Below are 15,521 nucleotides of genomic sequence, written 5' to 3' on the forward strand. Positions count from 1 at the left end.
CAAATACAATAATTCATAAATTTAAAAAAATTAACAGTAGCTACATAGGCCCACATTCTACAAAGACTTATGCACATGTTTAACTTTACACTCTAAGGCTTTGATGCTCTGCCTTCAGAGGTAGCCAATACATGTCTATGACCTTTTCCCTGGAAGTCAATAGTTCCATACACAGTGCCTAAAGTTAAGCATGTGTGTAAGTCTTTGCAAGACTGGGTCCTTAGTGCACTCTGGAGTTTCATAGGAAACTGATTAAATGTGTTTATAAGTTAAGGCATTTATTTGTATAATGCCGTACCAATAAATTATATTCATATAATAAAAGCAGGGTTAAATATGCCATTTATTAATTTAAAAGAGCTTAATCACACACACAATATCTTCATGTGCAAATGTCAGAACTATTGGTGTAGTGCCACTAATTAGTGCCACTGGAGTGTCCAAATGAAATCCTGAAAAAACGTTGTGACAAGCCTTTTCTTTTTTTCCCCTCAATGTTCTCTCTCTAATCCCCTTTGAACTTCTGCACCACTCCTCCCTCATCATGCATATGGGGAGTCTCATTGTTGAGCTGTGCATCATTTGTAAATAATGCCTTCTGTGCATGATGTCTTCTTTCCATATATTGTACCGTAAGCATTGAGTGTATTGCTTTATATGCAAATTAGATAGCTTAAATTATTGTTTTGTTACAGCATTTGGGCATATTCAATAAGAGTCACATTCTGCCTATACTGCACATACATGACTGACATTTATTAGGAAATGTAGATGTATTCAAAATATTTAATGAGAATTATTCACTGAAATGTTAATTAGGGTATTTTATTCTAACAAGATTTTTATCTTGACCTTTTTTAAGATTTGAACAAGCTTTTATCAACAGTATGATTCGTAGCATGGTGGAAACTGATAATACTTATTTTTGGATAGCACTACAAGACCTTAACAATACAGGAGAATACGTCTGGCTGACTACAGAAGGGAAGAATCAACCTGTGAGCTATACAAACTGGAACAAGTATCAGCCAAGTGAGTAATATATTGTAGTGATAAATGGCAACTTCTCATTAAATCTGCCTACCACTATATTCTTGAGCCAGGATTACTTTTGCCACCCTTTGTACATGGCCAACATCATTTTCCTCCCTTCAGACTGCCCAAGAAATGTATAACATTATGCTCACTTTGGAGCAGACTGTAACTTTACATTCTGCCCTGAAGAAGGGATGGCACATAAATGCACCTCTCCATGAACAACTTACTCCCCCAAGTAATCTAGCCAGCTGGGAAGGTTGAGGGAGTGCAGCTATAGAACCTCCTACATCCAATGCCCTCCCTGCTCATTTGCTTACAGCTGGCAGTATCAGGCAAGTAGCCTCTGCTTCCTCCTCCTCTGTGACTGAGTAAAGGCTGTAATAATGTAGCCCTTTATTTCCAGTCTCAACCAATTCAGAGAGTCTCAAGGTCATGGCACAATCATTTCAGATCTATTTTCAGTTTCTCGTTCCACTTTCTCACTCCTCCGCCCACAGGGGCTGGAAGTGCTGTGAAGGAAGCATACCCAACTTATGGGAGACAGAGGAATCCTCTTTTCCTTCAATAGCGACCCCTGCTGACTGGATAACAGTAAAATACTTTTGGCTCCCAGGGAATTTTCATTCACTCATTTATGACATTTACAAGGAGTTTTAAAGTAGAGACAGAAATCTTGGACTTCCGCCAGGGATTTGGAGAATCTTCCAATAAAAGAAAAAGTCCCAATTTTTATTCAGCAATATTTACAGTTCAGAAATTTGCACTTTGTCCAAATTGTCCAAAGTGGAGGGGAAAAAATTGGCTTTAGATAAATTTTTTGACATGAGAATAGCCTTTACTGACTGGCAGTATTTTTCTGTTCTCTTTCCTGAGCCAGCTATAGTATTGATGATCAGTTTGGCTGTTGCTAGTGATTGACAGCAAAGCAAACTATTTCTGAATAAAATAACAATGTAAATATTTCTAAGACAATAGTAATGTAAAAGATGTCCCAAGATTTTCAAATGTGAAGAGTAATTTTTTGGGGTGCCTCAGTTTTTGGATGACCATCTTGAGATGCCTTAACAGGGCCTGGATTTTAGAAAATCCTGAGTACCCATGTTCTGAAACTGTGGGACCCTTCAAGGTGTCTCAGGTTAGGCACCCAAAAACTGAGGCAATCAAAATCACTTGTCAAGCCTGGAAAATCTTGGACCCTGTTTCTTTTTAAATTGCATGTTGCAAAAAATGCTATGTTTAATCACATTCTCTTTTCCCACCCTTTGCAAAAGAATCCATTGTCATGGTCCTCTGTTTTACAAGCTGAATCCATCCATAACAGGCTAATTAACTGATCACTGAACAGGAAACTCACTGCTTTTATAAACAAACCAAGCCTGTGCACTTCTGATATTGGAACTGATGCCAGTGAAATACTCACTCTGGAATGAGTTCTCAGTGTTATATTGTTGATCAAAGAGTAAAATCTACAGTTGTGTGATCATTTAACTGACTTTCCAATAAAAGATATTACCTCACCCATCTTGTCTCACTAAACCTTGAGTTTATTAGGAAAAATAGTTTAAATCTATTTCATTTGATACCTCTGGAAGCATCATAAAAAGATGCCGATTACTAATTAATAAAGCTATGTCTTCCTTGGGCACAGAATGATTTGTTCTGATGCTGTATGCTCTTGTTTTCCATTTTTTAGGCCATTCTGGAGGGTGTGTTGTTGTTCGCAAAGGGCAGCCTCTTGGTTACTGGGAGGTGAAAAACTGTAGAAGCTTCAAAGCTATGTCATTGTGTAAGCAAAAAATTGAATCATATGAAGAAAATGAGTCTAATTTTGAAGAACCTTTGGATGCATGTTATTCTGGATGGGAATCAGAATCTAATTTGTTCAATTGCTACAAGGTAAAAAAAAGGGTTACCTAAATCTCTTGACTTGAGTCAGATTTTTATCTACTATTCCTCATTAACATTATTTAAAGAGAGAAAATTCTTCATTTAAATTTAAAATTCCAAGTTTTCTAAAAGAATCCAAGACTCCTTGCTGCACTTGATCTTTTTTCCATTGGACAGGGGCTGAAATTTATTAGTACCATTTTATAATATACAGCATTTCAAAGTAAACAAAAGGAAAGATAAGATTAGTGTCAGAAACAGACCTGGCAAAAAGTCTTTTATTGCAAGGGCAAATTGCACTTCCCCCCCCCCCAAAAAAATTCATTTCTATTAGCAATTCAAAATCAACTTTGTTCTTAAGTTTGTGGTGGTACTTATTTTATATGCAGGTATTTCACAATGAGAAAGTCCTGATGAAAAGAACATGGGATGAAGCAGAAGCATTATGTCAAGATCTTGGCGCACATCTTGCCAGCTTTAGCCATGTCTATGAAGAGGATTTTTTGAACACTTTTTTAAACACAGTGTTTGATCGGTAAATGTGTATTTATAAAATTTAATATCACCCAAGATTTTTTAACACAGAGAACTATCTGTCCCTCCGCATCCTCATCCGCAGTGGCCAATAGGTAATGTAAATCTCCCTTACTGATTGAAGTGAAGTTGGAAATGAATTTATTCTTCCAAAAAAAGCACAATAGCAAAATTCTAATGTGATACCTTTTAAAGGTCAGTTTTATCTGTGCCAGGACTGGAACAAATCCACTGTTTTTCATCAAGCTCAAACTCTCCATGATAGGGTGGTCTGTGTATTAATCTTAATTATATTTAGAGGGCCTGTTCCTACTCCTATTGACGTCCATGGGAGTTTTGCCTTTGATTTGAACGGGAGTAAGAGCAGGCCCTAAATTTGGAATCTTTCCATAACAAAATACATCAAAAAAAGTGTAAGATGTGGTCAGATAGCATTTTACTGAGCAATGCATGCCCAGAACATTTTACTCAGCATTGTTGTAAAAATCTTAATGCATGTGATTGTGTTTTTCTGTTGTTGCTAGTTTCCAGCCTGTTACTTAAATCAAATGAATTATCCTCTATCTTAAGTGGGTAGGGGTTGTGCATTTTGATAGTGAAAGTCCTGGTTTCTGTTTCACAGTGTGCAGCCACAATTCGCTATATTTTTATATCAAGATGTGTTCCAAATGGCCCAGATCCTTATCAACGCTAAGTAATAGCTTATTCTGTGAATAGTCATTAAATAAAATCAATGTAATCACCAATGGGAATAGGGGCTTCACCCTCTGACCCAATATTTTTAACATTGGCATGTTTAAATAGGTAACTTAGTATTCTTTAATCTGAAAGACAACTTATTTTATTGACACCAGCAACTTTGCAGAACATTGTTAAGAACTCTAATAAATGCATCACAGTTTGACATATCTAAATGACCAGAATTTGCTATGCATATACATGCTACTTATACATTTAAAAATGCCTTTATGAAGCTAGACCAAACTAACGTATCAGCAATGTTCTTCAGATTTTTTCTTTTTCATCTATCACAGGGCTGAAGAAAGACAATTCTGGATTGGATTTAATAAAAGAAACCCATTGTCTGGAGGAACATGGGAGTGGTCTGATGGAACTCCTGTAAATACGCAGATGCTATATATTCTAAGAACCTGTTAAATAATATCTGAGTATGAGACCACAGTTTAAAAATAAACCTTCAAAACAGTCAAACAGTGTGGCTAAACAAAACAGATTGTTCCCTCACACCCATCCACTTCACCGACAGTAAATATGCAGATTAAAAACCAGATTAATCACATATCTTGTGCCACATCTTAAATGGTGGCAAGTTTTGACTTTGGCACACACAATGTGGAAATATTATTTGAAACACTATATGGCATTCAAAAGTACTAAAGGGTTTCACGGGCATGAAGAGATTCCCAGTAAAAAATTATTAGAATTGTATCCAGAAACAGACTACAACAAAAGCACTCTACATACTTAAAATGAAAATAAGTGCAGAACATAAGTATAAAATGCAAATCACACAACACTGAACACAGAGGAAAATGACATTAGATGTAGACAGCCCCCGTCAGGAATGACAAAACGTTATATGAAAAAGCATTTGTAAATGAGCAGGGCTTAGGAAGATGGTAGCGGTGGACTCCAGTTTAGGTCTTCACTATGCTTTGAATAAGCCTGGTTTATTAGTCTTCTAACTGTGCAACGTGTGTACATTTCAAAATTATTAGATTTAATTTTGTATTAAAACTTTTAAATGTCTAATCTGGTAAGGACTGATGAAAGCATTGGCGTTTTGCAGGTTGTATCTGCATTTTTACAGAACATATATGTTGAAGATGATTCAAGAAATTGTGCTGCATACAAAGTAAATAAAACAGTCCTGCCATTGCATTGCAATGCAAAGCGTGAATGGATATGCAAAATACCAAAAGGTAAGAGTTGTTAAGCTATATTTTAATTTATGAATGCTACCTCTAATTAGTCATTATGTTATAATGAAAAGAGACAGGAGAAATGTTTATGGGCCATAAAGTGCTCTTATTCCATTCCAGAACTCCATATTGATGTCAATGGGAGTTGTGCTGCATGGAATGAAAGTAGTACTGTGGTATCCTTAGAGTTTTTGGATTGATATTGGTGTTCCATTTGCCAAATGGCCTTCAGTGTGCTCAGTAGTTTAGAAATAACCTATGCTGATGAGCAGTATGTGGTGATGAATGTTCAGCTGAAAATCTAGAACAAGTGCCTTGCCTTGTTGCTGAAAAGTGTCATGTTAATTTAAAAGCTATGTGCCCAATATTTATTTTATTCCTTCTTGAATTTTCTACCTGACCAACAAAAGAAATAATATAAATTATTTTTGTTAAATTCTACTTTATGGTTGATAACAACTTGTGTGGAAATATTGCTTCTTAATTATTATTTCTTTACAGGTGTTAAGCCAAAGAGTCCAGAGTGGTACATAAATGGTATGAAAAAGCAGTATTTAGTTTTCACATCTTGAAAAGCTGTTATTTAGAATTATATATTTAACCTATGAGTAAAAATAATTAATAGAAAGTTCTAAGTTAAACTCCCATTAAGTAACGTAAGTATTATTTATCTCATTGTTTCTGTAAGGCCCAATTTTGCCACTCTTAGTCATATTGGGAGTACTCAAGAAGTAAGATACTACTCAACTAAAGGTATGAGAATCTGGCCAAGAGCAGATGGTGTAGGAATTTGGTATCCTATGAGATACATTAAAATCAACGTGCCAAATTCTGCCTTTGCCTACATACTGTGCAGCCCCATTAATATCATTGGAGTTGCACAGGGTATAATTCAGGCCAGACTCAATATCTCTGTGGGTTTGTTTGTAATATGATAGATCAAAAATAATGAGAGGGGTTTTTTATTATGGAATCTGTCCCGTGATACATAGTATATTCAGCTATACGTTTTGTTAGTTGCAAAGAATTTTCCATGTAAGAATCCATAAACCTTTCACAACACATCTGAATCTTTTGCTTCTATTTTAGAACCATCTTGGTCTTATTATCAAGGAGCAGAATACCTCTTTCATATTAGTGCCTCAGAATGGACCATCTTTGAGTTCATCTGCAGTTGGCTTCGTGGTGATATAGTCACAATACAATCCTCTAATGAACAAAAATTTATTCACAGTAGAATAAAACAGGTAACAAGACAAACCTTTTGCAAAATTGCATTTCAGTAACAATCATTAATACTTTTGGAATTTCTGCTTTTCTGTTGTCTTTTATAAAACTTTAAAAGACACTTTATTTTAGAAACGATTTTGCTTATATCATTACTATTTTATTTCTTATTTTATTATTCGAAAGGACCATCCTGCTGAATGTTAGTAACCTTTTAGAGTATTCAGTGGTAGTTGCAGTGGTCTGAACTACTCAAGAGACAGGTCAGCTTGCTGCATAAGTGTCAAGAGAAACAAAAAACAGCTCCTTACTCCAAAATTGTGGAAGTGTTTTGGAAGGGTGAGTTCGTATAACGGAGCTTTCCCACACTGCATGCACTGCACCTACTTATCATAAGCTTCTTTCTCTTTGTTCCACTCATCTCTCTGTGTCTGTGCAGGCCACAGGAGTTGCTGCAGCTGCATTCAGTCCAAATTTGCTATCATCGTTCTTAGCTCACTCACAGAGGGGGCTATGGATGCAGTTGCATAAGGCCAGATTTAGCCTTATACCGTTGCACAGCAATACTCTCTTCTCATATAGTAAATTGTATCTAGGCTTTGGGTAATGATACTGGAGAACATATTCAGAGCTTATCTATATGGTGGGGCAATGCACTCTATAAGGGAGTGACTTCTAAAGCGCACTAATGTATTGGTCTGTGTAGATGCTGCTGGAGCTCACTAAAGGTTCTCTGGTGTGTTTTGATGTAGTACTGTTTCAAATAGCACTACTTTAAAGTGCACTAACAGAATCTACATGGACTGATTAATGTGCAATATTAATATGGGATTGATGTATCTTTCTGCAGCTCAGCATCTCTCACAGTACTGGTATGCATGGGCTGTTCTCCTGTCCGCAGTTTTGGAGGGGCAGTTCAATCCTGTAACGTAGCCCCTGCTGATTACGTCCCTTATTCTGGCTTGCATCCAGATCTTCTGTCTCAGCAGTTCAGTGGTGGTTCGCTTTGCTTCCAATAATTTCTTTTCCTGTGTTAATTTTAATTGGGTTTTTTTGGATAATAATGAGCAACTTTTACTTTCCCTTCCTCCCATTCCCCTGGTCCCGGTAGAGAGCTATGTCGTGGTCTCAGTTAGCTGGATCCAGCACTGCAGCCATGTCAGACTTCTCTGCTGCCCTTCAGGCACATCAGGGCTGCCCAGCACACACCAGGATAAATCAGAATGGTATTCCCATATGTAAGGCAGCATTTTATAGGTTCTCCCAAGGATGAATTATGACCTGCCTGTCCACAGCCGACCAACCCTCGCACTGCCAGGGCACAGGGCCTTTAAGTTGGACTGACATGTCGGGTCCCCTCCCCTGCACTCCAGTGCAGAAAATCCCAGTGTAGAGATGCAGAACTATCAGGGAGAGAATCCAAGGAGAAGGGGGACAACAGCCAGCTCAAGAGGTAAGTCCCAGCACAGCACTGGGCCATAAGGAAAAACCCTTAAGGGGCACCTTGTCATTCCCACCTTCCCTCTCCCACTCCCCAGATACTGAAGTGGGTCCTAAGCTCCTTGGGTCAAAAGGCAGGCTCCTACACAGCTTCCCTTCTTCCCAACGGCAAATCCAAGGAGTTTAACAATGAGACCCCGTCTCCCAAGCATGGGGAGTGGGACCCTGAGAGGGAATACACAGAAGGAGAGGGTTCAAGGCCCTAAATAAAATGACCCACAAGAGACCTGGCCCTGGCCACAGCTGAGTGACAATTCCTGTAAAGCAGGCAAAAGGGACCAAAAAATCCAAAAAGAATAAAAAGGGAAAGAAAAAAATTCTAAGAAATCTAAGTGGTATTTATCCTCTGACTCAGGCACCATCTCTCTACCAAGGAAGGAGAGCTCTTGGATTCAGGGCCTTAGCAGGGCATGGAAAAAAGACCATGCATAGAAAGATAGCATGTTTCATCCAGACCCATCCAGAGCAAGAACTAAGGTCTAAGGGCAAATATCTGCCATCCAAATATTTTTCCAAGACAGCAATCCTGCTGCATCCATCCTTTGAAAATGTGATCAGAGATGAATGGGAAACCCCTGACAAGGGTAAGCATGTATGCAGGCATGAACTTAGTATTTTAAGCCAAAAAATAAAATCACAGAAATACCAAAGGTCAATGCTGCAGTGGCATCTCTGGCAAAAGATATTGTAATCCCATCCAATGGGAAATTCCCTGAGATAAAACTGATAGAAAGGGGATTTGGTGGCTTCCTCAGCCTCTGTTAGAACATCCATGGCCACTACATGTTTTGCAAGAGGCACAATATCCTGGGTGGATGACATTAAGGCCAAGGAAAACAAGGACTGTCCTCACCTCTGATCCACCCTTCAGAAAATAACCCTAGCAGCAGCCTTCGTGGCCGATGCCTCAGTGGATGCAATGAGGTTCTCAGCCAGAGTTATGCCAAGTGCCACATCTATCTACACCCTGCAGACACTAACTCCAAACACGTCCTCTGCTCATCCAAATTCACAGGCGCTCTCCTGTTTGTGGGAAAATTGGCAAACGTACTTCCAAACCAAAACCGTCCCTCCCCTCCCCACACAGTCATCATCCTGTCTGCTAGATGAGTTGGCGACTTCCTGCAGGAACCTTATTGCATGTTCCATGATAAGGTGAAAATCTTTCTTGCCAAAGATGAACTCATCTTCCCATGCCTCACAGGAGACCATCCACCATTCTGTCCGGTTTTGGCATCCTACAGAAAAGCTGTGGCATAATCTGGATGTTCATAAAGCACTAAAGATCTATATCAAATGTAATGAATCAACAAGAGAACTTGGTTTCTTGTTCACATCCTTTCATCCAAAGTGCCAAGGGCTCTGAGTACTGAAATGCTCCCTGGCCAGATGGATCAAGTTATGCATTGTAGAGGCATAGAAAATATCAGGTCCATCTGTTGCTGGTGGAGTCAAACACCTTTCATGAGGTTTCTGATAACTTCACGGGCAGAAAGAGCCTGTGTTTCCATTGCAGAGATCTGCAGGGCGGCAATGTGGTCCTCTATTAATACCTATGTTGGATACTACAAGGAGGACTTTCTATCCTCTTCAGAGATCTCCTTTGGCCAGAAGGTGCTGCATGCAATGAGCCAGAAGTAGCTTGCCACTTTGGCAATTAATTTGGGGGTGAGGAGTGCTCTCCATATCTCATTTGACTTTATTAATTCTCCCTACTTCTGTTCACTGCTTATTCTTTCCGATACATCTCATGGGAGACACTAGGCTGCAGAATGAGACATTTCATACTCAATAATTTCCTTTCTCATAGCAGCATCTTCCACAAGTCTACCCTCCCTGGATGGCTTCTTAGCCAAGAGGCGAAATTTAATTTTTATACCTACAATTTGTGGGCCTGTTAGCCTACTGTATGTGGTTTAGTGGTTGGCATTGGAGCTATTGTTATTAATCATATTCTATAAGGCCTTTATACAGCTTTGAAATAAATCTATGGTGCCATGCTGGAGAAGGAGACATAACTAGCTGGGGCTGTGTTATAGCATCATTGAACTGATCCCGGAAACTGCAGAGAGCAGGTCAATAGCTCATATGTATAAGAAGTGTGAGAAGTGCTGCTAGCAGAAAGGAAATTATCAGGTAAGAAATTTCCCATACTTGAATGTTCTGAAGTCCTCTTTCTAGCATACATCTGCAAAGAGGTAATTGAAGGGCTGTAGTTACTGTAGTTACTGAGCAAGAATTGGGAATGCACAAGCTCCCCACTCACGAAGCAGATCCAGAGCTGGATGCGTTTGACCTTGCACAATAGGTCAACTTTTCCTCTGAATAGGCTAGTCCAGGGCATCACTCCTAACTTCCATACTTTAGAATGCTGTATATGATTTTTTTCTGAATTAGAGCCTTTTGTTACTAAGGTCATTTGTTTGAAAACAGGATTTTTGCTTTTAAATTATCGTAATTTTCATTTGTGTATTAAATCAGAATTTCCATAGCAACTGTTGTGATGTAGTAAACAGATTATTATGATTTTAAATGGGGGAAATAGCTGCAGAAACAGATGAATTCCCAAGAAACAAAGAGCCTGTTTTCATTTAAATGTCCATAGTGATAAAAAATGAAGGAAGAAAAATACAAAAAGCACATAATTGAATAGTTATGATTCTGGTGCCTTAGTCAGAGGAATGCTACATTCTGCAGCACTAATTTAAAAGATCACCAACTACTGCTGAGCCAAAAAGATATTAAGCAGTAATTGTTTCTGCCTACTTTTATTTTCAGTGTGTAAAGTCCTCTCTACTTTTACCTTAAAAAGCACAACAAAAACATAAGCAGAATTGTTTCTTATTAGATATGTTTTCATCTGTAGTAGACAGTGAGAATTTTCATACAAAATATATTGAAAATGGGTTTAAACAGGGACAGGTTGTTATGAAAGAACATCTTATCCTTGTGTACATGGTACAGCAGATGAGTCAGTCACCAGGTCTATTGCTTCTTATTATAGTCTATGCTCTGTTGAGATTATAAACTGGTTTTACTTAAAATATTCATTTCGTTCATGAAGCATTTATAACTCTTACAATATTTTTCTGATTTTAAATCATTTTTAAAATGATCAAAATGATTGTGAAGCTGCATTTACTTAGCCATTTTTTTAAAATATTTTTTCATTTTAAAAAAAAATAATGGGTATTTATTAATGGTTTCTCAAAAGAACAAAACAAGTTTTAAAATCATGTTGCCTTTTATGCTAACTTTACCAGCATATCCTTCAAGGATCTAGGAAAAAAGAGGATTTGCTATCTTGCGTTTACAAAAAAAAAAAAAGAGGCAGATTCTGCTCTCAGTTGTATTTAAATAATTCTTGTAAATTTAATGTATGTAAATAATCCAGTTTAATTCATGGGTATTACGTCAGATTCTGAGCATGATCCCATGTGGTATTGAGTGCCCTCAGTTCACATTTACTTCAGAAGGAGTTGAGTTTGCTCAGGACCTCAAAGGAGGCACTCCGTTCCTTTGAGGATGAGGCAATATTTGCGCCTCAGGCCTTGTCTGCACAGGGGAAACATCAAATTGGTAAAACGAGCTGAAGCTGCAATGTGGACAAGGCTCAAGCAGACAGACCTATTCCTGTAACTGATTTAGTTAAACCTCAGTTGTAAAAACAGTTCTGGCCACCAGAGTCTTGTCTACACCGGAGCTCCAGCTGGTTTTAAAGCCCAGTATAGCCAAGTATCCTTGAGCTATCGTAGCCTCTGTAGGAAACACAGGACTTAATCCTATTCTCTTTGGAAGTTTTACCATTGACTTCAGTGGTAGCAGGAGCACGGGCAGCTTCCATTAAAGTTGTAAAAAGTTTGAATAGAATTAATATAGTCCTTTCACTGATCACAATCAGGCATGAGAAACTTTTTTGAAGGTATTTCAAGGTGTGACAAGGAGAATTGAAACTCCATGTGTCTCAGCAGATCCCTGAAACTACATAGCATGGTCTGAATGTTAGTTACAATTTTTCCATATTTAGCAAATCACAAAAGTGATCTAACTACTTAATCTCGTTCTTTTATCAGGAGTGTCTATATTTTTTTGTAAATAGGCCAAATTCTGCTCTCGTTTATGATGATGGGGCCCCAATAAAATCAGTAACTAAGAGCAGAATTTGGCCAACATGTATTATGGCCACCTTCTCTACTACTGAGTGTATGAACTGAAAATTTTTATGGGAAAAGTATCTACTTCTCATTGACATAACTGCATTTTCAGTATCATGCACATTTAAAACCAGCTGTTTGCTTTGTTAGTTGTCTCACAGAGAGGCCAAGAATTAAATGTGTATAAACACTCAACAGACATGTCACCCCAGAAGAGGATCCCACCCACAGTTCAGGGGAGAGGCATGTTGGCAGGGCAGTGAGTAGAAGCTTATAGTGTTGCTGTCTGTATTGTATCTGTTCTCTGAATGAAAAAGAACACTACAAAATCTGTAGTGGAAAGCTGTAATAGAGTTAAACATGTGCAGTAACCAATTTGCAAACTTTGTTTGACATTATTTTAATACTAAAAGGGAATGTTTGCGTTTTGGAAGTTAAATAAATTACTTGATGTAAAAAAAAAATCTTAAGTAAACAAAACAAGTTCAGATTCAAACCTGTGTAGCCATTTTCAGGCCAGAGCATAGTTTTACAGACAAGTTGCAAATCCCTAAAACTGGCAATTTATCCTCTGTAAATCAGAGAACCAAGTGCAAAATCAGGGCTAAATCTTGCTCTCCTTGCATGGATAGTCTCACTGAAGTCAGCAGGCTGACTCACACAAATTAAGGTAATCAGGATTTGAACCTGGTGTTGCTCCCATTGACCTGGGCGGGAGCAGGACTGGGCCTTAGGTGTTTGTTTATGCTTTACTAGGAGAACTATATGTAATTAAACACTGGTAAAAAAAAATTCTTACAGCTATCAAAAAGTGATGTGCACTGGTGGATTGGATTGCACTCAGAAGTACCTAGTGATGGATTTCGGTAAGAATGTACTAAAGTGTGTGCTTGAGTTTTTTGTTTTGTTTCTTGTTTTTTGGGGTTTTTTTTAATTGAAAGGTCTTGTTTACAAGTTGCCTTTTGATTTAACAAAATAAGACTGTGTTTTATGACTGAGTGGGATGTCAAGGATCAACTCCGGTTGCGGGGGGAGGGCTGTAATTCAGAATTTATTACTTTTTACTCCCATTTTTAAGGTATTTCTTCCAAAAGGACTATAATGGACATAACACAACAATGTGAATAGCTTTTTTGTGAGCTAATTAAGGGGCATTTTCTATCACATGTCTGTTTGGTGGCATTTATTCATGTGAGTGGCAACTTTAGGTGTGGACAAAGAGGAGAATGTCACTAAATGTTTAACATTTCTATGCAGCTGGAGAGATGGGTCACCATTAGTCTATCAGAACTGGAATGAAGGAAGAGAAAGATCTGTGCGCACACAAGGTGAAAGATGTGGCTTCATTTCGTCACAAACAGGTCAATTTTATATTTCCCTATGTTGCATTAATCAGAAGCTGATCATTTTATGGGCCTGAAGGGTTATTACTCTTTTTATTGCTAAATTAGATTGAGGTTTATATTTCGCTAGAACATGCAAAATAACCCACAATCTAATTTGTTTTTCAGTAAGTGGTCTCTAGATAGTGACACTCTTATTTGGAACAAAGCAATAGCAAAATAACCTGAGTATTCTCAGAAACTGGCCTTAAGCATCTAAAACAAATATATTTAAAGTTTCAAAATTTTAATATCAAAATTATAAATTGTCCAATCATACAGTGAATCTTCAGTGCATATTAGAAAACGTTTTCTTGCACAGCAGTAATGCTAATGCCCTGCCAGTTTTCAGTCAGTTGTTCATCCCAAACAAATGAGCCGGATGGATTTAATAATGTTTTTTTTAATACTTTTGTAAACTCTGGTTATGCCAACACAAAACATTATTTACTCAGTGCTCTAGCTCAGTTTTGGTTCTTTAGCCAATTTGCTTAGGGATTGTTGGTACAGTATTTTGTTATTCCTTTGTCAGTGCCTTACATCATTAGTTGGATCTATATTTTTGCTTGCTAACTCAAGATTTTATCATGAATCTTGTGATATTTGGTGTTTTTCTTAAAGCCCCAGCTCTTTTGCTAACTTGAGAATCTCAGCTTTTGGGGGTTTTTTTTCAATTAAATTAACTTTCTAGCCCTTGTGCCAGTGGAGAAAAGCTAAAAAAAAAAATTTAACTCAGGTGCACCCTAGGTTCAAAAAGCAGAAGTCAAATTAAAAAAAGAACCTAAAATGTATTATTTTTAACAATCTCATGATTTTTTGGGACCTGACTTATGATTTTCGAATGCTTGGGATTGGCAACACCAGGTGTTAACCAAAAAGATGTTTGCTGTTTGTCGAAATATATTCAATGTTAAGAGTAGGTTGAGCAGCAAATGTAAGTTGTGTAGTTTTGTTATATTGTGAGAAGCAATATTTTGAAGTGATGATGAGGGCAACCAAAGATGAAATGTGTGGGCAAGTGCAGATACTACTTACTATAGGAGCACATGTTTTGATTCAACTATGGTAGTATCCATTGCTCACTGCTCCATCATGGAATAACCAAGGCACTGATGTGTTTTGAAAAAGACGTTGGCGGGTCTCACAGCCAAAAGTGAAGATGTTTAGTAGAGCTTGCAAGAAAGAGAACAGATGAAATCAGACAAAAACTGGACTTTCCTGTTATTCTTAGGCTGACTTTGAAATGACACCCTGTGATTATTTACTCTTTTATTTTCCAGTAAGTGTCATCACAGTCTGCCAACACAGTCAGGAAGGTTTTAAGAGCATAGTAGATGAACTGAGCTGACACTCCACTCCAGCTATTCCCCAGGAAGTTGCTGATGCTCAGCACCTCTGAGCCTCAGACCCTCTATGTTGTATATAATTCTCGGCAATAAAATTGTCACTAGAGGGTTGCACACTTCACTGCTTATGTAGACCAAGTTTGTGTATTATTCAACTTAAGTGTAAATGAAGGCGAGGATGAAGGGGCCTGGCTAGAGGGTGGGCAAGGAGCTTGTAGCAAGAGAGGACTTGGCAGGGGGTGAAGGTAGAAAGGAGCCTGCCTGGAGGAGGGGACTGACTGGCCAGATTGGTGAGGCAAGAGGCCCAGCTGGGGATACTGGCCAAGATGAGAGCAAGGGCCCCAGATAGGCGTACCGCTCAGCCTACATATGCAAGGAAATGTGCATCTCTCTAATAAGCTTCTGTCTATGATATGTGTAGGTGGCAACAGAGGGTGACAGGGAACTTACTCTGCTTCCAGCACCAAATGGGAACTCTGTGGATCTGATTTTAGTACAAATCAGGCTTTT

General features: G+C 38.2%; 1 protein-coding gene across 2 annotated transcripts in view; it reads left to right on the forward strand.

The window, feature by feature from the left end:
• The window catches only part of PLA2R1 (phospholipase A2 receptor 1), an 82,460-nt gene that overhangs the window by 48,246 nt on the left and 18,693 nt on the right, over positions 1–15,521 (forward strand). The window contains exons 11-19 of one of the 2 annotated variants that reach the window (XM_067549379.1): positions 863–1,032; positions 2,732–2,934; positions 3,315–3,460; positions 4,494–4,578; positions 5,270–5,402; positions 5,904–5,939; positions 6,492–6,649; positions 13,085–13,149; positions 13,541–13,644. In XM_067549379.1, the coding sequence (XP_067405480.1) occupies positions 863–1,032; positions 2,732–2,934; positions 3,315–3,460; positions 4,494–4,578; positions 5,270–5,402; positions 5,904–5,939; positions 6,492–6,649; positions 13,085–13,149; positions 13,541–13,644 (1,100 nt within the window). The remainder of the gene's footprint in view (positions 1–862; positions 1,033–2,731; positions 2,935–3,314; positions 3,461–4,493; positions 4,579–5,269; positions 5,403–5,903; positions 5,940–6,491; positions 6,650–13,084; positions 13,150–13,540; positions 13,645–15,521) is intronic. The other variant, XM_067549380.1, reaches the window with a different exon arrangement.

This window comes from Emydura macquarii, unplaced genomic scaffold (assembly GCF_026122565.2).
Source record: "Emydura macquarii macquarii isolate MOO-44397 ecotype Brisbane River unplaced genomic scaffold, CSIRO-AGI_Emac_v2 contig_1253, whole genome shotgun sequence".
Lineage (NCBI taxonomy): Eukaryota > Metazoa > Chordata > Testudines > Chelidae > Emydura > Emydura macquarii.